The sequence below is a fragment of the Tamandua tetradactyla genome, chromosome 12 (genome assembly GCF_023851605.1).
Source record: "Tamandua tetradactyla isolate mTamTet1 chromosome 12, mTamTet1.pri, whole genome shotgun sequence".
Taxonomy (NCBI): domain Eukaryota; kingdom Metazoa; phylum Chordata; class Mammalia; order Pilosa; family Myrmecophagidae; genus Tamandua; species Tamandua tetradactyla.
The window spans coordinates 33,684,123-33,710,271 of record NC_135338.1 but is presented as its reverse complement, the minus strand read 5'-3'; the positions used below and the strand labels follow the sequence as shown (position 1 = coordinate 33,710,271).

General features: G+C 39.1%; 1 protein-coding gene across 5 annotated transcripts in view; it reads left to right on the top strand.

Annotated features, from left to right (window-relative positions):
• AREL1 (apoptosis resistant E3 ubiquitin protein ligase 1) overlaps positions 1-26,149 on the top strand; it is an 81,609-nt gene that overhangs the window by 35,810 nt on the left and 19,650 nt on the right. Inside the window, exons 2-5 of one of the 5 annotated variants that reach the window (XM_077123052.1) lie at positions 13,839-14,154; positions 18,243-18,303; positions 19,228-19,454; positions 20,442-20,679. In XM_077123052.1, the coding sequence (XP_076979167.1) occupies positions 18,288-18,303; positions 19,228-19,454; positions 20,442-20,679 (481 nt within the window). In that variant the 5' untranslated portion in view covers positions 13,839-14,154; positions 18,243-18,287. The other 4 variants (XM_077123055.1, XM_077123051.1, XM_077123054.1 and 1 more) reach the window with 4 other exon arrangements.

Genomic DNA, 26,149 nt, shown 5'->3' with positions numbered 1-26,149 from the left:
TGCATCTATATTCATTAGAGAGATTGGCCTGTAGTTTTCTTTTTTTGTAATATCTTTGCCTGGTTTTGTTATGAGGGTGATGTTGGCTTCATAGAATGAATTAGGTAGTTTTCCCTCCACTTCAATTTTTTTGAAGAGTTTGAGTAGAATTGGTACTAATTCTTTCTGGAACGTTTGGTAGAATTCACATGTGAAGCCATCTGGTCCTGGACTTTTCTTTTTAGGAAGATTTTGAATGACTAATTCAATTTCTTTACTTGTGATTGGTTTGTTGAGGTCATCTATGTCTTCTTGAGTCAAAGTTGGTTGTTCATGTCTTTCCAGGAACCCGTCCATTTCATCTCAATTGTTGTATTTATTAGCGTAAAGTTGTTCATAGTATCCTGTTATTACCTCCTTTATTTCTGTGAGGTCAGTAGTTATGTCTCCTCTTCCATTTCTGATCTTATTTATTTGCATCCTCTCTCTTCTTCTTTTTGTCAATCTTGATAAGGGCCCATCAATCTTATTGATTTTCTCATAGAACCAACTTCTGGTCTTATTGATTTTCTCTATTGTTTTCATGTTTTCAATTTCATTTATTTCTGCTCTAATCTTTGTTTTTTCTTTCCTTTTGCTTGCTTTGGGATTAGTTTGCTGTTCTTTCTCCAGTTCTTCCAAGTGAACAGTTAATTCCTGCATTTTTGCCTTTTCTTCTTTTCTGATATAGGCATTTAGGGCAATAAATTTCCCTCTTAGCACTGCCTTTGCTGCATCCCATAGGTTTTGATATGTTGTGTTTTCATTTTCATTTGCCTCGAGGTATTTACTAATATCTCTTGCAATTTCTTCTTTGACCTACTCGTTGTTTAAGAGTGTGTTGTTGAGCCTCCACGTATTTGTGAATTTTCTGGCATTCCGCCTATTATTGATTTCCAATTTCATTTCTTTATGATCCGAGAAAGTGTTGTGTATGATTTCAATCTTTTTAAATTTGTTAAGACTTGCTTTGTGACCCAGCATATGGTCTATCTTTGAGAATGATCCATGAGCACTTGAAAAAAAGTTGTATCCTGCTGTTGTGGAATATAATGTCCTATAAATGTCTGTTAAGTCTAGCTCCTTTATAGTAATATTCAGATTCTCTATTTCTTTATTGATCCTCTGTCTAGATGTTCTGTCCATTGATGAGAGTGGGGAATTGAAGTCTCCGACTATTATGGTATTTGTGTCTATTTCCCTTTTCAGTGTTTGCAGTGTATTCCTCACGTATTTTGGGGCATTCTGGTTCGGTGCGTAAGTATTTATGATTGTTATGTCTTCTTGTTTAATTGTTCCTTTTATTAGTATATAGTGTCCTTCTTTGTCTCTTTTAACTGTTTTACATTTGAAGTCTAATTTGTTGGATATTAGTATAGCCACTCCTGCTCTTTTCTGGTTGTTATTTGCATGAAATATCTTTTCCCAACCTTTCACTTTCAACCTATGTTTATCTTTGGGTCTAAGATGTGTTTCCTGTAGACAGCATATAGAAGGATCCTGTTTTTTAATCCATTCTGCCATTCTATGTCTTTTGATTGGGAAATTCAGTCCATTAACATTTAGTGTTAGTACTGTTTGGATAATATTTTCCTCTACCATTTTGCCTTTCGTATTATATATATCATATCTGACTTTCCTTCTTTCTACACTCTTCTCCATACCTCTCTCTTCTGTCTTTTCGTTTCTGACTCTAGTGCTCCCTTTAGTATTTCTTGCAGAGCTGGTCTCTTGGTCACAAATTCTCTCAGTGACTTTTTGTCTGAGAATGTTTTAATTTCTCCCTCATTTTTGAAGGACAATTTTGCTGGATATAGGAGTCTTGGTTGGCAGTTTTTCTCTTTTAGTAATTTAAATATATCATCCCACTGTCTTCTAGCTTCCATGGTTTCTGCTGAGAAAGCTACACATTGTCTTATTGGGTTTCCCTTGTATGTGATGGATTGTTTTTCTCTTGCTGCTTTCAAGATCCTCTCTTTCTCTTTGGCCTCTGACATCTAACTAGTAAGTGTCTTGGGGAATGCCTATTTGTGTCTAATCTCTTTGGGGTGCGCTGCACTTCTTGGATCTGTAATTTTAGGTCTTTCATAAGAGTTGGGAAATTTTCAGTGAAAATTTCTTCCATTAGTTTTTCTCCTCCTTTTCCCTTCTCTTCTCCTTCTGGGACACCCACAACACGTATATTTGTGCACTTCATATTGTCCTTGAGTTCCCTGATACCCTGTTCAAATTTTTCCATTCTTTTCCCGATAGTTTCTGTTTGTTTTTGGAATTCAGATGTTCCATCCTCCAAATCACTAATTCTGTCTTCTGTCTGTTTGAATCTATCATTGTAGGTATCCATTGTTTTTTCTATCTTTTCTGCTTTGTCCTTTACTTCCATAAGTTCTGTGATTTGTTTTTTCAGTTTTTCTATTTCTTCTTTATGTTCAGCCCATGTCTTCTTCATGTCCTCCCTCAATTTATCGATTTCGTTTTTGAAGAGGTTTTCCATTTCTGTTTGTATATTCAGCATTAGTTGTCTCAGCTCCTGTATCTCATTTGAACTATTGGTTTGTTCCTTTGACTGGGCCATATTTTCAATTATTTGAGCGTTATCCGTTATCTTCTGTTGGCGTCTGCGCATTTAGACAGATTTACCTGGGTATTGGATCCAAAAGTTTGGAAGATTTTTCTGTGAAATCTCTGGGTTCTGTTTTTCTTATCCTGCCCAGTAGGTGGCGCTCATGGCACACGTTTGTCTGCGGGTCCCACCAGTAAAAGGTGCTGTGGGACCTTTAACTTTGGAAAACTCTCGCCGTCCGGGAGGTTCGCTAGCCGAAGCGGCTTGAAAGAGTGCGAGCCGTCCCGGGGTCCGAACGTGGGGAGGGTCGCTGGCCGCCGCAGCCTGGGAAAGCGCCCGTCCGAATTTCCTAGTCGGCCTGGGGCGACAAGCGTGGCGGGAGGGCGCCAGCGGCAGCGGCCCGCCCGGGAGAGTGCACGTTCCCGGGGAGTCACGGGTTTGGAAGGGGCCTCCCCCACCCGTCACCATTCTCCGCGGCCTGGGGATTTCCGATCCAATTCTCTCAGTTGGTCCGGGGGGCCGCGCGTGGTGTGGGCGCCAGTCGCCGCGGTTTCAGGGGACCGCCTGTCCAATTCTCCCAGCCGGCCCGGGAAGGGGGAAGGGAGTGACTCCGGCCGCTTGCCGCCCCGCCCGGTAAAGCCCGTGCCCCTTGGCGATCTCACCTGAGCGGCTTCTCTCAGCCAGCCAGCCGTTCCAGGATGGGGTACGCTGTCTTTTTTATCTCTGTTGTGGCTTTGGGAGCTGTTCTGTATCGTTTCTACTCCCCTAGTAGCTGTCCTGGAGAAGAAACTAAGATCCACGCGTCTTCCTAAGCCGCCATCTTCTCCAGAAGTCCTAGCGCAAGTTACTTTGCTGTAGATTTCTCAGAATCTTCCAAGTGTAGTATCATATCATCTGCAAATAATGAGAGTTTTACTTCTTCCTTTTCAGTTTGGATGTCTTTTATTTCTTTGTCCTGCCTGACTGCTCTAGCTAGAACTTCTAGCACAATATTGAATAATAGTGGTGGCAGCAGGCATCCTTGTCCACTACCTGGTCTTAGGGGGAAGGCTTTCAGTGTCTCTCCATTGAGTATGATGCTGGCTATCAGTTTTAAATATATCCCCTTTATCGTATTGAGACAGTTACCTTTGATACCTATCTTTTGGAGTGTTTTTATCAGCAAAGTGTGCTGAATTTTGTTGAATGCTTTTTCAGCATAAATCGAGATGATCATGTGATTTTTCTCTTTTGGTTTGTTAATGTGCTGTATAACATTAATTGATTCTCTTGTGTTGAACCATCTTTGCATTCGTGGTATAAACCCCACTTGGTCATGGTATATAATTCTTTATAATGTGCTGTTGGATTCAGTTTGCTAGTATTTTGTTAAGAATTTTTGCATCTATGTTCATTAGGAAGATTGGCCTATAGTTTTCCTTTCTTATAGAATCTTTACCTGGCTTTGTTACTAAAATGATATTAGCTTCATAAAATGAGTTAGGTAGAGTTCCTTTCTCCTCAATTTTTTGGAAAAGTTTGAGCAGGATTGGTGTTAGTTCTTTCTGGAATGTTTGATAAAATTCCCCTATGAAGCCATCTGGCCCTGAGCTTTTCTTTGTAGGAAGATTTTTGATGACTGATTGAATCTCTACTTGTGATTGGCTTGTTGAGATCTTCTATTTCTTCCTGAGTCAATGTAGCTTGTTTGTGTGTCTCCATAAATTTGTCCATTTCATCTAAGTTATCTGATTTGTTGGCATATAGTTGTTCATCGTATCCTCTTATGATTTATTTTATTTCTTCAGGGGCTATGGTAATGCACCCCTTCTCATTTCTGATTTTGTTTGTTTGCATCCTCTCTCTTTTTTTCTTTGTCAGTCTTGCTCGTGGCCCATCAATTTTATTGATTTTCTCAAAGAGCCAGCTTTTGGTTTTATTGATTCTTTCTATTGTTCTTTTGTTCTCCCTTTCATTTATCTCTGCTTTAATCTTTGTTATTTCTCTTTTCTTATTTGCTTTGGGGTTAGTTAGCTGTTCTTTCTCAAGTTCCTCCAGGTTTGCTGTTAAGTCCTCGATTTTTGCTCTTTCTTGTTTTTTAATACAGGCATTTAAGGCAATAAATTTCCTTCTCAGCACAGCCTTTGCCACATCCCATAAGTTCTGATAAGTTGTATTCTCATTTTCATTCATCTCCAGATAGCTACTGATTTCTCTAGCAATTTCTTCTTTAACCCACTGGTTGTTTAAGAGTGTGTTATTTAATCTCCATATATTTGTGAATGTTCTCGTTCTTTGGTGCTTATTGAAATCCAACTTCATCCCATTGTGATCAGAGAAAGTGCCTTGAATAACGTCAATATTTTTGAATTTATAAAGACCTGTTTTGTGCCCCAGCATATGATCTATCCTGGAGAATGTTCCATGAGCACTAGAGAAGAATGTAAGCTTTGGGGTGCAGTGACCTATGTATGTCTGTTAGGTCTAATTCATTTATCAAGTTATTTAACTTCTCTATTTCCTTGTTGACCTTCTCTCTGGTTGGTTGTTCTGTCTATAGAGGAGAGTGGTGTGTTGAAGTCTTCTACTATTGTTGTTGAAACAGCTATCGCTCCCTTCAGTTTTACCAATGTCTGTCTCATGTACTTTGGAACTCCTTGATTGGAAGCATAAACATTTATGATTGTTGTATTTTCTTGGTGAATTGACCCTTTAATTAGTATGTAGTGTCCTTCTTTGTCTCCTTATGATGTCTTTACATTTAAAATCTGATTTGTCCAATAACAGTATAGCTACTTCTGCTTTCTTTTGGTTACAACTTGTGTGGAAAATCTTTTTCCATCCTTTCACTTCCAATCTATTTGTATCATTGTGTCTAAGATGAGTCTCTTGTAAACAGCATATATCTGGATTATGTTTCTTAATACATTCTGCCAACCTGTATCTTTTAATTGATAAGTTTAATTGTTAACATTCAGAGTTATTACTGAAATGGTGTTTCTTGATTCCACTATCTTATCTTTTTTATTTTATTTGTCAGATATATATATTCTTTTCCCTCTTTCTTTTTGTATTCTTTAAATTACCCTTAGTGGTACTCTTCAATTCTTTGCCCTCCTCCAGACCGCCCTCTCCTGTCTTTTTTTTTTCAGCAGGCAGAACTCATTTTAGTATTTCTTGTAGGGTTGGGCTCTTGTTGACAAATTCTTGCAGGAATTCTTTGTCTGTGGAAACTTTAATCTCTCCCTCAATTTTGAAGTACAATTTGGCTGGGTACAGAATTCTTGGCTGGAAGTCTTTCTCTTTCAGAATCTTGAATATATCATACCACACTGCCTTGCCTCCACGGTGCTAGTTGAGTAGTCTGAACTCAGTCTTATTTGGTTTCCCTTGTATGTAGTAGATTGTTTTTCTCTTGCTGCTTTCAGGATTTTTTGCTTCTCTTCAACATTTGACAGACTGATTAGTATGTGCCTTGGGGAAGGCCTGTTTTGATTTATTCTGTTTGGAGTTCTTTGGGCTTCTTTGACTTGTATATTTGTGTCCTTTTTGAGGGTTGGAAAGTTTTCCCCCATTATATCCTCAAGTACTCTTCCTAGCTCTTTACTCCTCTCTTCTCCTTCCAGGACACCAATGATTCTTATACTTGTGTACTTTGTTTTGTCTATCATTGCCTTGAATTCAGTTTTTTCCATCTTTTTTTGCCATTTGCTGTTTTGAGTCTTTGAAGTCAATTATCCTGTCCTCTGTATCACTTATTCTTTCTTCTGTCTCTTCAGATCTGTTGTGTGCCTCTCGTATGGTTTTTATTTGCTCAACAGAGTCTTTAATCTCTGTGGTTTCTGCTATTTTTCTATTTGTTCTATCAAGTTCCTCTTTGTGCTCTTGTACTATCTTCTTGATCTCCTTTATGTCATTTCCTATCCCACTTATTTTAATAGAGTTTGTATGAAAATCTTTGATTAGTTGTTCCAATGTCTGTGTCCCCTCTGGTGTTTTAATTTGTTTAGTAGGCAGGGCTGTATCTGTCTGCATTGTGATACGCTTAGTGAACTTCTTCTGTCTTCATGGCATGTAAATATCTTGATTGATTTACTTTGGGAGTTGATTTCTGTCCTTATGTAAGGACTTGTGTTTGCAGGATGGTTGTACAGCTGGGAACAGGGCATAGAGTGGAGCACTCAGTACAGTGATTTGTTTCAGGGCAGTTATGGGCACAGGTTGGGAATGTTATGCTGATGCTTGTGATTGTGGGTGCCCAGTGGCCAGGGAGGATGTAGTTATGTGGGTGCACCAGTCTGGGGGCTTGTTAACCCTAGTGTGCACAGGCCTAAGTCACGGGGCCCTTTGTGTGCATGCATAGAGCTGTGGCAGCAGGTCAGTGTTGCGCCTTTGTGGATTGGGCAGATGTGACAGGCTGCTCAGGCCGGCACTTTCTCAGAGCTGGGAAGTGAGGCTGAGGGCTGTGCGCATGCGTGGTCCTAGGACTGCTGTAAAGTGTGGTTCCCAGAGCTGAATGACCTGATTTGGGGCCTTTGTGCATGCATGGGCCTGAGAGTGCCATAAAGGGATGCACTGAGCTCAGAGAGGGTGGGATGAGACTGTGCCGCACTTTGGGTGTGGGATGCGGCTACCTAGGTATGGAGGTTAGTGCCTGCAGCCTTTATGCACTGACACCAGCCTGCAGGGAACAGGGACAGGGAGGTAGTGCTCAGTAGGGGTACAGGAGAGGTAGGTTGTGCTGAGGTTGGGGTGAGGGGGTGGGGCAGGTATGTACACTGGGGGCTGGTGGGGTGGGGACGCTTGGAGTGTGGGGAATGGGAGAGGGTGTTGGGGTTCAGGAGCATGGGGTGTAGGGTGAGTTGCCAGTCATGGGGCTGTGCTGGTGAGGGTAGCGTGCCCAAGGAACATGGCCTAACTTACTTCCTAATCTTGCGTTCCAGTCCATGCACTCCCGTGGGCTCTGCGGCTCCATACCAGGCTCCAGCCTTCTGCCTCTCAGTTCCTGGGCCTCTGCAACCAAGTCTGGTGCATGTGGTGCAGAAGGCTCTCCCAGATCAGCCATACTCCTGAATCTTCCCCTAAGTTGCCCTCCTGTCCCCTCCAACCTTTCCGTGGAGCAGGGCTAATCTTGAACCCAGAGTTATTGTTTTTATTTCTTTGTTGTATTTTCACATTTGTTTGCCAGTTCCCTCTTTCAATTATCCATATTTGTCATATATCACATGGGGTTATTCCTGGCAAAGAAGGAGGCAGCACATCTACCACCTTTGCAGTCTATGTGTGAGCTAACAGATGCGCAGTGACCAACCACTGGCAGACTCTGAAAGACGTGATATGATTGTTATTTATGTAGTGACTTGTGGACTGAGAGCTAGCCACAAAGTTTGTACTTAAAGTAATTAATCACATTTCCAGTACTGTGGTAAATGAAATTTGGATCATATTGTTTGGGGGAACTGATGTAATTTAACAAATCCATAGTAATGGAAATTTGTGCATATATGAACTGGGCAAGAGAATTGCCTGTAATTTAATTGCTTAATAATTTTAAGACTAATTCTGGGAAAACAAATTAATTATGAGCACAACAAAAATATGCATGATTTTTAGATGAAAAAAAGAACAGCTGAAATCCTTCCTTTTCTTCATCTATTTCCATTTCACATATGAGGTAACTGATGTCCAAGATTACTCAGTCATAGGTTGTGGGACCTAGATTCATGCTTGTTAACCACTACACTATTCTGTACTTAAAATCAGTAATCCTTCTTTGGCCCCAGGTGATCTTTCTTACCACCCACATCACAAACACTTTGCTTTCACAATGCTGGACTTTTCATTACTGTCTTTCTTGACTGTGCACTTTTGCCTATGCTTACGCTATTCTTTCTGTTTAGGATACTAGTTTTGTTTGCTACCCTGCAAATACTAATTTATTCTGAAGTAATCAGCTCGGTTGTTTTCTGTCAGGACTTCCCTCCCAGGCAAAATTACCTCTCTTCTTCCTCTCCCCTCCACACCATTTATTAGTCTTTCTTGGTATGTGCCACATTGTATTGTAATTGCACAGGCTGTTTGTCCACCCCCCTCATTGGATGCAGTCCATTGAGGGTAAGAACACAACCTGTCTTATTTATCCTTGTGTTTTAGCTTTTAGCACCAGTGCTGGCATATAGCAAGCACTCAAAAAAAAATGTGAAATGAAAGAAGAATGAATGATGCAGAGGAACCTAAAGATGTTGATAGTCAATGAAATACAAAGTTTTAGCAAGTGATTTTAGGCAAAGAGAAAATAAGTATATATATATTTGATGATGTAGAACATAACAGAAAAATATTATTTAAAGTGTGAGTATATGGGGTAGGTGGTAGTGGCAGTAGATGAGAAGTTGAGATGAGGGGACAGTTAAGGTTTTAAACTTTTTTGGCTCAAGTGTCTCTCATGTGTATATATAATTCCTTAGGGCCTGGGAATAGAGCCCCACGCAGCCCTCCTGACTCAAGTACAAACTATTTACGAATATTTTAGAAATTTCCATGTTTTAGCTCTAGAAATTCTTACAAATCTTTCGTTTTATTTTATTGTCTATAATTATTTTAACATGAAATTTATTTTCCCCCCACTCACCTCATCCTTTAGTAAAATGGATGCTACAGGAATGTGTGTCATTTATCCTCTGACTTGTACATTCTGACGTGCTCCATACCCCAGTCTGGGAAGCCTGGGATGGGCTTATAGTTTAATATGGTAGCATACAGCTTTCTGTGATTCGGGGGATTGCCTCTTCAGGAGTATTATGTCATGGAACCAAGAGGATGAGCTCATCTTGTTCTTACTAACCAGGCTTTCCTGGAAGTCTGTAGTCAATTGGAGGCACCTCATTACCAGATCACTTGGGACCAGCTGGAGAAAGTTCACAGAAGACCTGCAGGATTGACTGAGACTGGAGGGACTGACTGATGAGGAAAAAATATAAATGAAAACCATATACTTGGCTGAACCAAGACAGCAGAAATACACAACTGTTTGAATATCTCAGGAGTATTAATTTCATGGGTGAGGGCAATCTTTTGTGGTGGGATTTTGGATTGAGGAGACTAAACCAAGAGTGAAATTAAGTGAAGGGAAATAATACAAAGTATCTGTAAATTAATAATCCAGAGTAGCTGATGGTGCATTTTATTTCTTTGAACCTCCTTAGTTAGACCTCCCTAATTTATGGGCCTTTGCTAATTAAATGATTTGTTTTTTTAATTTTATTTCCCTGGACTCATGGCTGGTCCTTCTGTGTAGAGGATGCTGGAAGCTGCATCCTCTTCAAAACTAATCTTTCTTCTGTCCTGTTCTTGAATTCTTTGTTAGAAATTAGTAGATGATATTTGGAATCCTGTGTGCTGCCACTAGCTATATATGCATCAGAATTCTGAAGTAGATTTTCACATCCTTTTCCCACACCTTTTTAGAACAGCACTTTGAAAGTAGAGACTGAATCTGCAGTAGGTATTCTAATAATTAGGAACTTAGATATAGTATTTGATCCCTGAGGTACTGGTTTTAAGAAATTATGGCCATGATGGAATGCAGACATAATTGTATGAAACATGTGCATTGGGAAATGATTGTGTAAAATTCCTGCTTTGCTATAGGCTGAGCCCCCAATCTTGGGGTTTGTTCATATGAAACTTAACCCTGCAAAGGATGGGTTAAGCCTACTTAAAATTAGGCCTAAGAGTCACCCCCAAGAGAACCTCTTTTGTTGCTCAGATGGGGCCTCTCTCTCTAGCCAACACAACAAGCAAACTCACCACCCTCCCCCTGTCTACGTGTGACATGACTCCTAGGGGTGTGGACCTTCCTGGCAACATGGGACAGAAATCCTAGAATGAACTGAGACTCAGCATCAAGGAATTGAGAAAAACCCTAGAATGAGCTGAGACCCAGCATCAAGGGATTGAGAAAATCTTCTCGACCAAAAGGGGGAAAAGCAAAACGAGACGAAATAAAATGTCAGTGGTTGAGAGATTCCAAAACAGAGTCGAGAGGTTATCCTGGAGGTTATTCTTACGCATTGAATAAATATCACCTTGTTAGTCAAAATGTGATGGAGAGCCTGGAGGGAACTGCCTGAAAATGTGGAGCTGTGTTCCAGTAGCCATGTTTCTTGAAGATGATTGTATAATGATATAGCTTTCATAGTGTGACTGTGTGATTGTGAAAACCTTGTGTCTCATGCTCCTTTTATCTACCTTATCAACAGATAAGTAAAACATATGAAATAAAAATAAATAATAGGGGGAACAAATGTTAAAATAAATTTAGATTGAAATGCTAGTGATCAATGAAAGGGAGTAAGGGGTATAGTATGTATGATTTTTTTTCTGTTGTCTTTTTATTTCTTTTTCTGAATTGATGCAAATGTTCTAAGAAATGATCATGATGATGATTATGCAACTATGTGATGATATTGTGAATTACTGATTATGTATGTAGAACGGATGTTCATAAGTTAAGAATGTTTGCATTTGTTTATTTTTTAAATTAAAAAAGTAAAAAAAAAAAAAAATTCCTGCTTTGATTGTGGGAGGCATAAAGCTTTTAGATAAGAGTTAAAATCGGCCAGGAGACACATTTACATAATTTGACAATCTTTATAGCTCTTTTCCTAAAAGGTGATAGGAGAACTGGAAGAAAATTATTTTTATGCTTTCTTTGATTTATAGAAATGCATTAATTTATGCAAGGCACTTACATAGCTTTAAAACTAAGACTTATTTACCAGGGATCTGTAAACTTTCTCTCTAAAGGAGCAGAGTGAAATGCCTTAGGTATTAATAGCCATATGCTTTGTCACAACTACTCACCCCTGCCATTGTAGCACAAAAGTAGCCATAGACAATATGTAAACAAGTGGCTGTGTTCCCCTAAAACATTGTTTATAAAAACAGGTGACTTTCTGGATTAGTCCTACAGGCGTAGTTGACTGGCCCCTGTTCCAGATCCTTGGTATTCAAAGTGTGGTCCAAAGACCAGCAGCATCAGCATTACTTGGGAGCCTGTAAGAGATGCAGGATCTTGGGCATACTCATAGGTCTGCTGTTCTTGAGTCTAGACCTGTGCTTCTCAAACTTTAAGGTACATACAGATCACCTGGCATCTTGTGAAAGTATAAACTCTGAGGTAGTAAAGTTGAATACCATACTAGCCATTGGAAGACAAAGGATTAAGAACTAGACAGTGCCCTTAGGGAGCCTGCAATGTAGTAGAAGATGCTGCTGTATAAACATAATTATAATACACATAGACTAATAAATGCTATGATGAGATATTTTCAACATAGATGTATCACAGAGGAGAAGTAATTGGTTCTGTTTGGCATGGGGGAAGGCCTCAGAGGGGTCTGGAGCTGGACCAGAAAGTTGGGGTGGGGGTGATGGAGCTTGAATTGGGTCTTGAAGCTCATTAGAGACACAAGCTTTGGGATAATTATGGTAGTTCATAATGGGGGCAATAAAGATTATGTTAAGGCAGGAGGTTTTTGATTTAGTGGCCACATAATTGATCACAGGATTGGAGATCCATCGTGATAATAATAAACAGATATAATAAAAATAAAAATTCAGTAATTATCTCAATTTCTTTATACTGTTTCCTTATTTGAAAAAAAGGATAATTTGCCTGTTCTCTCCTTTTTGTAGCGAATGAATGGTCTCTAACAAGTTATATATTCTTCAGAAATAGAAACTTTTTACATATTCTTGCATCTTTAAGAATTTGGGAAACACTGAAAGATACAGATAGAAAATAAAATTACTTATAATTCCATACATTAGGAGAGGAATATTAACATTTTTGTTTTTCCTTTTCATCTTTATGTAATGTTAATATTTCTAAAATTGTGCTTATGCTATATAACTATATAAATAATTTTGTGCCTGCTTTTTCATTTACCATTTTACTTGTGAGGGTTTGTGGTGCTATTCCTGAAAATCCAGTTTTAATGCTTATATAATATTCTATCATATGGATCTCTTACCGTTTATGTAACTATTCTCTTGTTTTTGAATCCTTGAAGCTGATCTCAGTTGCTAGTTGACCCCAGGTATTGGCTCATGTGCTTAGTTACTCTATCACCATATTTTCAAATAAAGACAAATATTTGCTTATTTTTTATTATAAATGTTTGTAACTTATTCAGTCTGTTGGCCTTTAGTCATTCTCTTCTTTTGCTCCTGTTTGTACTTTGTTTTCTTCGTTGGTTTCCCATGGTAGAAAAGTGTTAGATGCATGGATTCTGGGTCCAGTTTCCCTGGGTTTGACTCAGCTGTATGCCTTATTGTGTGTAATCTTGACAAAGTGTCTCCACCTTTCTATGCCTCAGTTTCCTCATCTGTACCACTAGGGTGATAATATCTATGTCTTGGGATTGTTGTGAGGCGATTATGAGAGTTAATACATGTAAGCACTGAGAGTAGTTTCTGCCATGTGGTAATAGTTTCTTTTCATTTATTACTGATTAGTAATCTCTTCTCTTTCATTTTATGGTGGTATTGCCATAAAGTCCTTTTCTGCTACATGAATATCTTGAATATCATTGGGAATTACTGATTAACTTTACTGGATTTTACTTAGTGACTTGATCTTGAAAATTCGTAGATAGTTTTCTAGTCCTAGTAGCAGATTTTACTCTTATTTATAAACATAAAATCAGCTTTTTTTAACCATGTCTTACAAATGCATGCATGAATACAAAGGGAACAGAGTGCGTAGACTGAAAGATTAGGTTTTAAATCTCTTCGGTGGCTTCCTCTTTCCAACTAAATATTGTCTTGATTCCTTATCATGGCATACTGGACCCTCCATAACTTGGCCCCTATCCTTTCATCTGATTTCTCTTTAAGATTGTTCCCAGAACTTGTACTCTAGCCCCATTAAACTGGGTATGTGTTTGTGATAAGGCTCACTCTTTAAATTTGTGTTCTAGTTTGTTTCCTCCTTGAAGTGTTAGAGCCAGCTGAAGTGCTTGAGCTTCCTCCTGGGAAATGATGGAGTTATAAACACTAGGTTGCCAGTTGACTTCTTTTGTGGAGTTGGAGAATGGCTTCAGGGAAACTTTAGAGTTTTACTGGGGAAACTGTGATCAGAGTTTACCAACCCTTGATTGTTTTTAGTGTTCCAGGGTTTTCACTATCCATTTAGCCTTCTTTATTGTTTTTTGCAGATTCTCTTTCAGAAATAAACACTTCCCCCAGTTACCTTTTTTTCTTTTTAGGATAGCATCCTGGAACACCAGAACGGATGCATCTGATGGCAGTTTATCTCACCCTGCACTAGGGTGAAGTCCAGGGATGATATACTTTTGGACTATATTTCTCCACCTGGAATTCACCCAGTTTATTCCAGAAACATTGATCCTCTGCTTACTGTGACACATCCTCAGTGAAGGTTTGATGGACAGACCCGTTCTGTTGACCTTGTGGCTTTTTTCTTCAATGTTGAAGTTGGAAGACAAGGTGAAAGGGGCTAAAAGTTACCTGCTTTGGTGAATAGGTATTCTCCATTCAGTTCTCAAAACATGGGCCCTCGTTTAAAGGTAAGATAATACAATGAATTAATATACAGTTGTGACTGGGATGCAGAACATAGATTCAGTGACCAGTTTCTAAGTCTTTTCAGCAAGGGATAGCCGTTGAAGGTCACAGTTGCAGTTAGAATTGACTTGTCCCCAGCAGGATAACTATTTTTTGGGCATGGGCAGGTACTGGGAATAGAACCCGAATCTCCAGCATGGCAAATGACAACTCTGCTACTGTGTCACCACTGCCCGCCCCAGCAGAATAACTGCATATAAAGAAACCAGTTCTCCATTCTTGGGAAATGAGTTATTTACAGCTGAATTTCAATGTTAAGACTAAAATTTATCTGATATTATAACTGTAAATGTTTATACTCCCCCAAATTCAAAGTGTTTTAGAATAAGCATGCCAATCAACTTTCTAACATTCCCTTGAGATAGGTATTTTCACCTCCCTTTGTGGGTAACAATGAGCCAAAGTTCTGTGGTATTAAGCAACTTGCCCAGGATCCTGTAGTGAGGAAGTGATATTTCTACACTAGATAATTGGTATTGCATTCCATTTTTCCTTTTTCATGCTCTATTTTTATTTTAAAAGATAAAAAAAAGGGCCAGAAGAGTCTATCTTTCTAATTTTAACCTTTCTGTGAGCTTTCTTACCTTAAGATGGTTAATGTTTTTCATACTTTCATTTATCTGTATTTTGAAGTCCTTTCTCCTCCCCAGTACTTCCCTATCTCTATGACTCCATTCTTTTTCATGATTTAGAATTGTGTAAGATTAAGAGCATTGGGTATCAGAGTTAGACATGGGTTTAAGCCTTACCTTTGTCACGTAAATAGCTGTGAGATGTTTAGCAGGTTTCTCTAAGCCTGGCTTTTTTTTTAAACTCTGTGGAATAAGAATGATAGTGCCTATTTGTCCAAGTTGTTATGACAGTTACTTTGACTAAAAATGTAAAGCGCTTAGCCCAGTGCTTGAACTGCGGTAAGTGGCTCAATAAAGGGGTAATTATTGTTATTAATTGACCCTACTACTGTTCTTCTGCCAGCTTATAGTATCACAGTTTGCTGAACAAGGAAGGACACTAAGGAGTTGAATTAGAAAAACAAAATATTCATGTAACTGAATTGTATGAAATGGCATTAGTCTTAAAATACTACTTCTTTGTGCTTGAATTAGACTTGGAAAGAGTTCCAGAATAATTTTATGAAGAAAGAATGTGACCAGCGAAAAGTGATGGGTATTATAGAAACTGTTGTAGACAAATGAAAGCTTAAGATATTGAAATCTTAATAGGGACCATAAAACTGAATATGATACCTTATGTTCATGAAAACCCATGCAGAGACCCTAGGGGTGATATGATACATACCTGTTGAACTGGATTAATTTGGCAACTTTTGATCTGAAGAGCTTATAACCCCTAGCTCAAGTGAGTATTCTGTTAAATGAGAGAAATCTTTGTATCTAAAAGGGAGATCTAGAAAATCCTGGTTCTTAGCCATTCTGGCAAAGAAAAGAACAGATATTTGGCCCTTTTCATTCAGCAGATATTTTATTCATACTTATTGTAATTACTATATACAATTCTATTGGATGCTTTTGAGGATTTTTAAGTCTAGTCTTGGCCTCATATTATTTACCACTTTAGTATGTGAAGTAAAAGAAACAAGGAACTAGAATTAAAGCTAGACTGTAAGTGCTATAAGATGAATAAAAGCAAAGTAGTGTGGGAACTCAGAGGAGAGAAGGAATTTCTAAATTGATGATAAGGGAAGATTTCAGGGAGGGGAGTTAGGATTTCACCTAGACCTTAGGATTAGGAAAGTAGTGATATTGCTACTAGATAATAATTATAGTAATTGTTAAAACTTATTGAGAACTCACTGTGTGCCAATCACTATTCTAGGGTGTTTACCTGTGTTAACTCATTTAATACTCACAACACCCCTATGAGGTCCATATAGATATTGTGCCCATTTACAGATAAGGAAACACAATGTATGGAAAGATTAAATAACTTGTACAAGGTCACAATAGGTGGCAGAGCCAGGATTTGAACTCGGACAGTATAGCTTCAGAGTCCAGCACTTATTCTCTAAACTATAATATTTGTTACACTGTTTGATTTTAGAGCCTTGATGGCTGTGGGGATTTACATTGAAGTCATATTACTCTACAGGAGATGGTGCTATGGAAATGATTAAACACCAACTCTCTTTACAGCAATAAGAATTCTAATGACCAGACAGGTCACAAAGAAAGTTGCAGCCCTGGGACTGGTCTCTAGGCTTCTAACTTAGTGCTTGTCTGCTACCTCTTATGGAGAAGATTATTGTAGTCGCCAGAAATAATAGATAAGGCATCTTCCCAGCCCTTGTGACTGATGCCATGAATTTGGCACTGCCCTTATTCCTCCAAGGAATAAGAAGAGACTTGTAACCGAAGTCCTGCAACATCAACAAACATAGACTTCATTTTCTGTTGAGTGCTGTGACTTCCCTGAGAACTAGAGATTTCACATCCAGAATCAGATTGGATGATGTCCAGCCAAGAAAGTACCCAAGACAGTTGAATGTCAGTTTTGGTCCCAAGTCATCCAACACATCCTGCAAGGTACAGACAGCTAGCATCTTTTCAACTTAGGGTTGCAGGAGATGAGGTGCTTGTTTATTAATGAGACTCAATAGTCATGATCCCAAATTTTGGATCTGTATATTACCTTCACCAATAGACTCTTTTGGGCACACCTTAATACGTGTGTATTGACAATGCTAATATTCCAAGTGCGAGTTGCTTTTTTGGTAGGACTAGATACCAGTTTGAATAGGGATTTCTGTGCAACTTGTAAAGGTCTTTCCTCAAATTACCTACTCTTTATGGATTCCATTGGGCATAGTGTTATCGGAGAAACTAATGGCCATTTCTCTGTCTTTTTCTTTTAAATTTTTCCAACATAATCAGATGGAAAGCACACTCGGTTAAAAAAAAAAAAGGTGTTTTGGTCCCTCCCAAATCTGAGCCTTGATATTTTCAGCAGTGTTTTCTCTTAAGTAATATTCTGGGGCTGATAGGTTCTGGGTCAAGATGACATTGATAACTTTAGTATATATTGATTTGAAAAGAAAATATGAGTTTTGTGCATGGTAAAATGGAGCTGTATTCAACTTATACTAAGCACAAATACCAAAATTAGATAAACTCAGTGATAAGATGTCGGTATACTTCGCAGTTTTCTCAGTGGTGCCTTGGGATGGTTCAAATGAATCATGAAGATTGAACCTTTTATTCTGGAAACAAGTTTAATAAGAGTGAAAGTTATCTCTCATGTTTGGCCCCATGTTTCAGCTGTTCTGACCTTTGTAGGCATCACTTAGGATAAGAAGTATAGCCTCCTCCTTTTGTTCCTCCCCTTGGTCTCTCTGCTGAGCTCATCTTCCACAGGGCGCATTCATTTTTCTGATTGGTAACAGCATAAAGACTTTTGTTCTAGTCCCGTGCTTATTATTGGGATGACCCTGAGTTCATTTTAATACATAATGCCAACATGATGATAACTTGCTTTTTATTTTTTTGTTGGCATGGGCAGGCTCCGGGAATCACACCTGGGTCTCTGGCATGGCAGGCAAGAATTCTGCCGCTGAGCCACCATTGCACCACCCAATATTTACTTTTTAAAATCAGCCTTTTATATAGCTATTTCTGCTTGGATGGATTACTTCCAGAAGGCAAATGTAAGGGAAAAGTGACTCCGCTATCCTCTTTGTTTGTGTTGATTAGCACCACTTTCCATGGTAGAGAAAACTGTCTTGGGAACCCTGGATTTAAGAAGATAGAAGCCATGTTATTGCATTTTGTAATTAGTGAGAAAGCAAGTGGCTGTGGTATTCCTAGGGTGATAGACCAATTGGAAGTCTTTGGGGGAATGATTCAGCCTTCTTTTGTTTCTCTGAAATATGTTTCTCTTAGGGTACCTGAGATAGGAATAGGAGGACTCTAGATTAGAGAGAGTTGGTTGGCCAAAGCTATGTGCTATACCTTGTCTCACTGAGATGTTTATAAAGAAGAGTTGGGGAAAAGTCTAAATCAGTTTTCCTTTTCAGCTGCAGCTGTGATCCTCGGCTTTCTGTTGGCATTGAAGGGACCTGATGTTTTACGTTATTGGTAAGTTACAGAAAGAGTTCTCTTTATTACCTTTAATTAGGGTTGCTTATATTCTTTTTTTGACTTCTTATATACCCCCTTTACCCTTGAAAGTAGATAAAGAAATATTTTCAACCGTGCCAGAATGTACCTTCACAGAATTGGCAGAGGGATCCATTCATTTGGGAAATATTTATTGCGTAATTATAGTCAGTGCCAGGCACAGTTTACCACAGAGTCAAAGGTAAATAAGGCAAAAATATCCCTTTAAAGAGTTTATAACGTAAGGAGAAGATGGTCAAGTTGAAAAAGAAAAAATTGTCATAGGTAAATTGTACAGGAGTTTGAGGGAGCCCAGAAGAGGAAATCCCTAACTATGGTGGGGGATTGGGAAGGATTTTATGGAAGATTTGGTTCCTTGAAGTGAAACTTGAAGGATGAGATAATTTTTCCAAGGGAACCAGGGAGGGGAAGGTGCCTTTTTGCTACTTTTGTGAGGCCCCAGTACTTGCAGGAAGTAGGGGTTGGGAAATGGTCATTATTATATATGGTCCATGGTATAGAACAAGGGTTGGCAAACTTTTTCTGTAAGGACTGGATAACAGATATTTTCAGCTTTGCAGACTGTACATTTTTTGTCACAACTACTTAACTCTTCTAGTGTAGTGCAAAAGCAGCCATAGACAATATGTAAGTAAATGGGATAGCTGTGTTCTAATAAAACTCTGTTTACCAAAATAGGCAGTAGCCCAAGGGCTTTAGTTGCTGACCCACATATAGAAGTTCCTCTCTTTACTTTAGGAGTACTGACCTAGTACTTTGTTTCTTTGCAGGTCTTGAGGCCTCATCTGATTAATTATTTTTTGAGAGATAACTAGCCTGTTCTATAATCACAAGTTGTAAAGTGTAACTGGCAGGTGAATGTATGTTCTCTCTTTTTCATAGGTGGAATCACAGTGTCTGTGGTTGCATTTTTCTTCACAATTAAGTTTCTCTTTGAGCTTGCCGCACGTGTAGTCAGCTTCCTACAGAATGAGGACCGCGAGCGCCGAGGGGACCGGACTATTTATGACTACGTGCGGGGAAATTACCTGGATCCCCGGTCCTGCAAAGTCTCCTGGGATTGGAAGGACCCCTATGAGGTGGGCCACAGCATGGCCTTCCGAGTGCATGTAAGGGAATGTTTCTGTCTCCATACCCATTGGGATTTCTGAGTCACTTGCTTTCCAGAGTCTGGTTCAGTCTATTGGTTGTACTCTCCTGGAATGTCAGCATTTTCCTTGGTCTTTCAATCCATTGTAGGAAATTTGGAATAGTTACTATCTAAAGAGTCAGGAATTTCTCTATCATTTTGGTTTAACAGGTACTTAGCTTTGAAGAAATCTAAAGCTTAATTTGACTTTTTCAAAATAAGAGACATACTTCTGAAAAAAGTAGATATTATAAATCAGGGATTGGCAGACTATGGCCTGAGGGGCACACCAGGCCTGCTGCCTATGTTTATTTACAGAAATTTTTCTGAGATTCTGTAAAAAAGTTTTATTGGAACACAGCTGCACTTATTCATTATGTATTGGCTCTGGCTACATTTACATTTTAGTAATTAAGAATTTGAGTAATTGCCTATGGCCTGCAAAGCTGAATGTATTTACTGACAGTTTACAGGAAAAATGTACTGACCTCTATAGTGATTTCCCCACGCATTATGCTTGGCTTGAGAGCCTGAACCCACATCTCCCCTGGCCTGTGCTTTATTTCACTTAGTACCAATGGTATTGGCTGACTTACCTTTTTAAGTCTGGGTCGGCATTCATAATATAATATAAAGGCTAGTAAGACTGGGGAGGGGGATGTGGAAAGGGATAGCATTTGTGGTTCAGAAATGTCAAGTTTAAATTGATGTTTTCTTGATTCAGTGGTATATTTTACTCCTACCCTCTAAGCATTTTAAAAATTTGTTCAGGATTTAACTGTTTTCTTTGAAGTATTTAGCGTGTTTTTTGTGAGTTTCCATGAGCAAAACTGTAGGAGCAGGTGGGTCTGGCATTTACCAGTGTGACCTATGCCTGCTACCTCCTTTTTCCCCACACTCTATCTAGTCACAAAGGGAATGATCTCTCTCTCATCGCTAATGGGTATTCTTCTTCTTCCCACTGCAGTTATTCTATAAGAACGGACAGCCTTTTCCTGCAGTTCGGCCTGTGGGACTAAGAGTTCACATCTCTCATGTTGAGCTAGCAGTGGAAATTCCAGTGACTCAGGAAGTCCTTCAAGAGCCCCATTCCAATGTGGTGAAAGTGGCCTTCACGGTGCGCAGGGCTGGGCGTTATGAAATCACAGTAAAACTTGGTGGATTAAATGTGGCCTATAGTCCGTACTACAAAATTTTTCAACCTGGTAAGTTCTTTTTTTTTTTCTTTCTTTCTTTTTATAACAAGATCTTTATTACAATTTAATCCACATACCATATAGTTCATCCATTTAATTTATACAATTTAGTGGCTTTTGATATTGAGTTAGGCAGCCATCACCACAGTGGATTTCAGAACATTTTCTTTCCTCCAAAAAGAAACTTCATAGCCATTCACAGTCACTCTTCATTTTCCCCCAACTCTGTCAACTTTTTTGGTACCACCCCCTTACATCCACTCCCTCCTCAGCTCTAGGTAGCCACTAATCTACTTTCTGTCTACAGATTTGCCTATTCTGGACATTTCTTATAAATGGAATCATAAAATATGTAGCTTTTGTGTCTGGCTTCATCCATTTTGTAGTATAAATCAGTACTTCATTTTCATTGCTTAATAATGTTCCATTGTGTGGATATACCATGGACATTTGAGTTGTTTCTACTTTTGATTTTTATGAATAATGCTGCTTTGAATATTCAGGTACACATTTTTGTGTGGCCAATATGTTTTCATTTCTCTAGCAGTGGAATTGCTGGGTCCTCAGCCTGATGAGTCTTAAGGTGTAAGCATGCCAGAACAGACAAGAGATAAATCTACTGATTTTTTGAAAGCTTTGCAAATAAAAGTACCTTGACCTTAATCCCACATCTACTGTGTTCTAATTCTCACTGAAGAATGCCTGCCCAAGCATCTGTTATCTAAGAATTGGGGCCTTTATTTCTATTTTAAGTTTTTTTCTCAGGTTCTAACAGATGCTCTTTGACTTTGAAGTCTAAAAGTGTACTCTAACTCTTGGCCCTGCAACATATACATAGAATGTGTTTAGATCCCATTTTCCCTGTGTGTCTCACCTGGCTTCCTCTTGAGGATGTATTGGATACTGGCCACTTTGGTATTCACAGAAATGGTAGGACCACTGGTACCTGTTGAAATCTGACCATGATAGGGACTTTAAGGAGATTTGTATCTCTTTGCTTTAGTGGTCCTCGGTTGTCTTTTTCTTCTAACAGAGGAAGTCTCTGCATAAAGAGGCATCCAAGCCATGTCTCTCTCCATATATCTCTTCCTTTGCTTGCGTACCTCACTGTATTAGTTTGCAAGCTACTGGAATGCGATATACCAGAACTGGAATGGCTTTTTAAAAAGAGAATTTAATTGGTTACAAATTTACAGTTCTAAGCCTACAAAAATGTCCCAACTAAGACACCCAGAGAAGGATACTTTAATTCAAGGAAGGTCGATGGGTCTGCAACACCTTTGTCAACTGGGAAATCAAATGGCAGGTATCTGGTCCCTTGCTCCTGAGTTCCTTTGCTCTCAGCCTCTGTCCCTATATGGGTTCCTCATTTTGCTTCTCCGGGGCTGGCTTTCATCTTTTGGCTTCCCTTGGCTCTCTCCAGGTTCTGGCTTGCTTAACATCTCATGGTGATGTCTCCTGGGCTCCAAGCTTCTCCAAACATCTGTGTCTCTGTTCTCCAAATGTTGGCATTCTGTGTCGGTTCTGCCCTTAAGTTTCTGTCACTCCTCTCTCTGTAGGCTCTGAGGCTTCTTGGTCGTTTCTACAAAATGTTTCCTGTTTTAAAGGATTCCAGTAAACTAATCAAGACCCACCCTGAATGGGTGGGGTCACATCTCCATCTAATCAAAGGTCACACCCATAATTGGGCAAGCCACATCTCTGTGGGGATAATCTAATCAAAAGTTTCTACATACAGTGTTGAATCAGGATTAAAAGAAACATGGTTGCTCCCACGAGATTAGATCAGGATTAAAACTTGGCTTTTCTGGTGTACATAGTACTTTCACACCAGCACACTCACTCAAAGACCTCTTTCCATATGAGTTAGCAGCTCCCTACATCCTAACCATCAATGGAGAACAATTCATATCCTTATAATTATATACCAGCACTTTTTTTTTTAATTAAACCTTTTATGTTAAGATAAAATCACATGCAGATGAAAGAAATGATACAGAGAGATCTGGTGTACCCTTTACCCAGTGTAGCCCTATAGTAATATTTTGCACAACTAATAATATCACAATCAGGACACTGACATTGATACAATCAAGATATAGAACATTTCTGTCATTCCTCATGTTGTCCTTTTGTAACTATATCTCTTTCCCCTTTTGCACCCACCCTTTCCTTATCCCCCCCTTTTTTTTCTTCTTTTCGTAATCCTTGACAAACTACTAAGCTGGTCTCCATGTCTCCATTTCTATGATTTTGTCATTTCAAGAGTGTTGTGTGAATGGAATTAAATAGTACATAACCTTTTGGGATTAGCCTTTTTCACCTAGCGTAATTATCATCCAAGTTGCTGAATGTATCAAGAGTTGGTTCTTTTTATTATTGTGTGAATGTACCACAGATAATTTAGCCATTCACCTGTCAAAGGACATCTGGGTTTCCAGTTTTGGCCTATTTGGAATATGGCTGCTATAAACATTCATGTGCAGATTCTTCTCACCCCCGACAGGTATAATGTGTTCAAGTTTACCCCAACAGTTCTTATTCACAGCACCCTGTGGTCCTTTGTAATACCAGACAGATGCAGCAGTGGCCAATAGTAAATTTCAGACCTCTCAGAGTTTAAAAATTTAGGTTCTCTGACCATTCTGTATTGCAGTGTGTCATGGTTAGGGACAGGTGTCAACTTGGCCAAGTTGTGGTACCTGTTCATCTGATTGGGCAAGTGCTGGCCTGTCTGTTGCAATGAGGACATTTCATAGGATTAGGTCATGATCACGTCAGCTACATCCACAGCTGATTCCATTTGTAATCAGCCAAAGGGGAGTGTCTTCTGCAATTAGTGATGCTAAATCCAATCATGGGAAGCCTTTTAAGGAGGACTCAGAGGAGACAGGTTGCATTCCTGCTTTGTCTGGTGAGCCTCTCCTGTGGAGTTCATCCAGGCCATCCATTGGAGTCGTCGGCTTCGCAGCCTGCCCTGTGGATTTTGGACTCTGCATTCCTACGGTCACGTGAGACACTTTCATAAATTTTATATTTGCAAGTGTTCCCTGTTGATTCTGTTTCTCTAGAGAACCCTAACTAATACACAATGGCACTTGTCCAGAATTGTTATCTCCCCACACTTGGGGTGCTTTAAATGAACCAGTGGAAAAAATGTATTTTCCACTTCAAGGGGAATAAAGAAGCTCACTCCTCAGAACCCAGCAGGTCTGACCGGGAGGTTTTTACTCCTGTCCCATGTCTTCTGGGTCATTTTTGCAGTGGGGCAGGAGACCAAAACCCAGCCTGAGTTACAGGAAACAAGACAGTGATGGCTATAAAGAAAGTGACCAGAAACAACTATACCCCTGTACCTGTACCCTCATATCCAGTATATGTATTTCACAGAAAAAGCAAAAATAGCATCCACAAATTACAGTAGCTAGATTTACAAAATTCACTCATCCAAAGATGGTGGAAGGCAGGAAGGGGATATAGGAGGGTATATGGCACAGGAAGAAAAACAAAGTAATTGATTAGTCCAGACACAGTGACTGGGAAATGCTAGAAAATATTTGCAGAAAGACCTGTGGACCTTTCAGACTCACGGTGGTGTTAAAAATCCACATATTGGTGTCAGGAGATCATGTACCAGAGAAAAAAATTCCAGCTCCTCAGAGAGAAGGGAATATACGGAGGGCTCTTGGCAAAGTGGGTCCTACCTTCCCTGGGAAGGGGAAGGAGAACAGGGAAAAGATTTGCCACAGTCTCCTTCCAGTGGCAGGAGATTTGGCTTGCAGCAGGCTTCAATATGGTAGTTGATGGTTGCGGTGAAGAGATCTCGGCAGAGGTTGAGCTGCTCAGGGTAGACTGCAGATAGACCGAGTGTCTTGCGGAAGAGTCCGTTCCTTAGGACCACCAAGAAGAAGAGGCACAACTGGGGAAGATATATACTTTGCCAGGGCTTTTTAAAAATATTTTTATTGATAAATCACACACGTACATCCATACATGGTGTTCAGTCAGTGGCTCAGTATCATCACATAGTTGTATATTCATTACCAGGATCATTTTTAGAACATTTGCACCACACCAGAAAAAGAAGTAAAAAGAAAAAAACTCATATGTCCCATAACCCTTATCCCATCCTCTCATTGACCATTAGTATGGCAATCTACCCAATTTATTTTACCCTTTATCCCCCCTGTTATTTATTCATTTTTTCTCCATATTTTTTACATATCTGTCCATATTCTGCATAAAAGGAACATCAGATGCAAGGTTTTTTGTTGTTGTTGTTTTCACTGAATCAATAGGTAATTTACTATTTTCAGAGTTTTGTTTGTGTCTATTTTTTTTTATTGTATAGTATAACATATATACAAAACAAAGAAATAAGAAAGCAATAATTTTCAAAGCACTCTTCAAAGAGTGGTTATAGGATAGATCCCAGAGTTTGTCATAGGGTGCCATGCAATCCTCTCATGTTTTTCCTTCTAGCTCCTTCAGAATATAGAAGTCTAGAGGGCTTAAATACTATTTTATCATCACAATCGACTTTTTTTCCTTCTTTTTTTGTGAACAATAACATATATACAAAACTATAAATTTCAAAGCACAGCACCACAATTAGTTGTGGAACATATTTCATACTTTGACATAGGTTACAGTATCACAATTTTAGGTTTTTCTATCTGCTCTAAAATACTGGAGACTAAAAAAGATATCAGTTTAATGATTCAGCATTCATTTTCATTTGTTAAGTCCTAATTTCTATGTATAATTCCACGATCAACTTTAATCTTTCCATACCTCTCTTTAGGGTTGTTTGGGCTATGGCAATTCTAAATTTTTTATATCGGAAGGGTCTGTCACTAATATGAAGTAGGGAGATGGAACTATCTGATGTTCTGGAGAGGCTGGGCTAGGTTTCAGGACTTATCTGGACCAGGGACCCATCTGGAGGTTGTAGGTTTCTGGCAAGTTACTCTAGTGCCTGGAACCCCTGTGGAATCTTATATATTGCCCTAGGTGTTCTTTAGGATTGGCTGAAATGGTCCTGGTTGGGGGTTGGCAGGTTATGATAAATAGCAAGGTCTACCTGAAGTCTGCGTTAAGAGCAAACTCCAGAGTAGCCTCTTGACTCTATTTGAACTCTCTGTCACTGATACTTTATTAATTACACTTCTTTTCCCCCTTTTGGTCAGGATGGAATTGTTGATCCCATGGTCAGCACTGATTTTTAAAGCCTGCCTTCTTCAAAGGTTCTCAGTAGGGCTCCAATACACTATAACTGTAACTATCAAATTTTGATTTCTTCAGATTCTTTTCTCACTTTGTTTTGTGCTTGCAGTGTTAGGAGTTTGTAAAAATGATCCCCCAAAGATCATTTGAATTAATTTCCTCTCTTCTCTTCTCTGCCTCTTAATAGTGTTGTTTAGCCCTAGGAATTTACAGGGGTTGGGGCGACCCAGCTCTTTAGAACTCCTCATTGAGC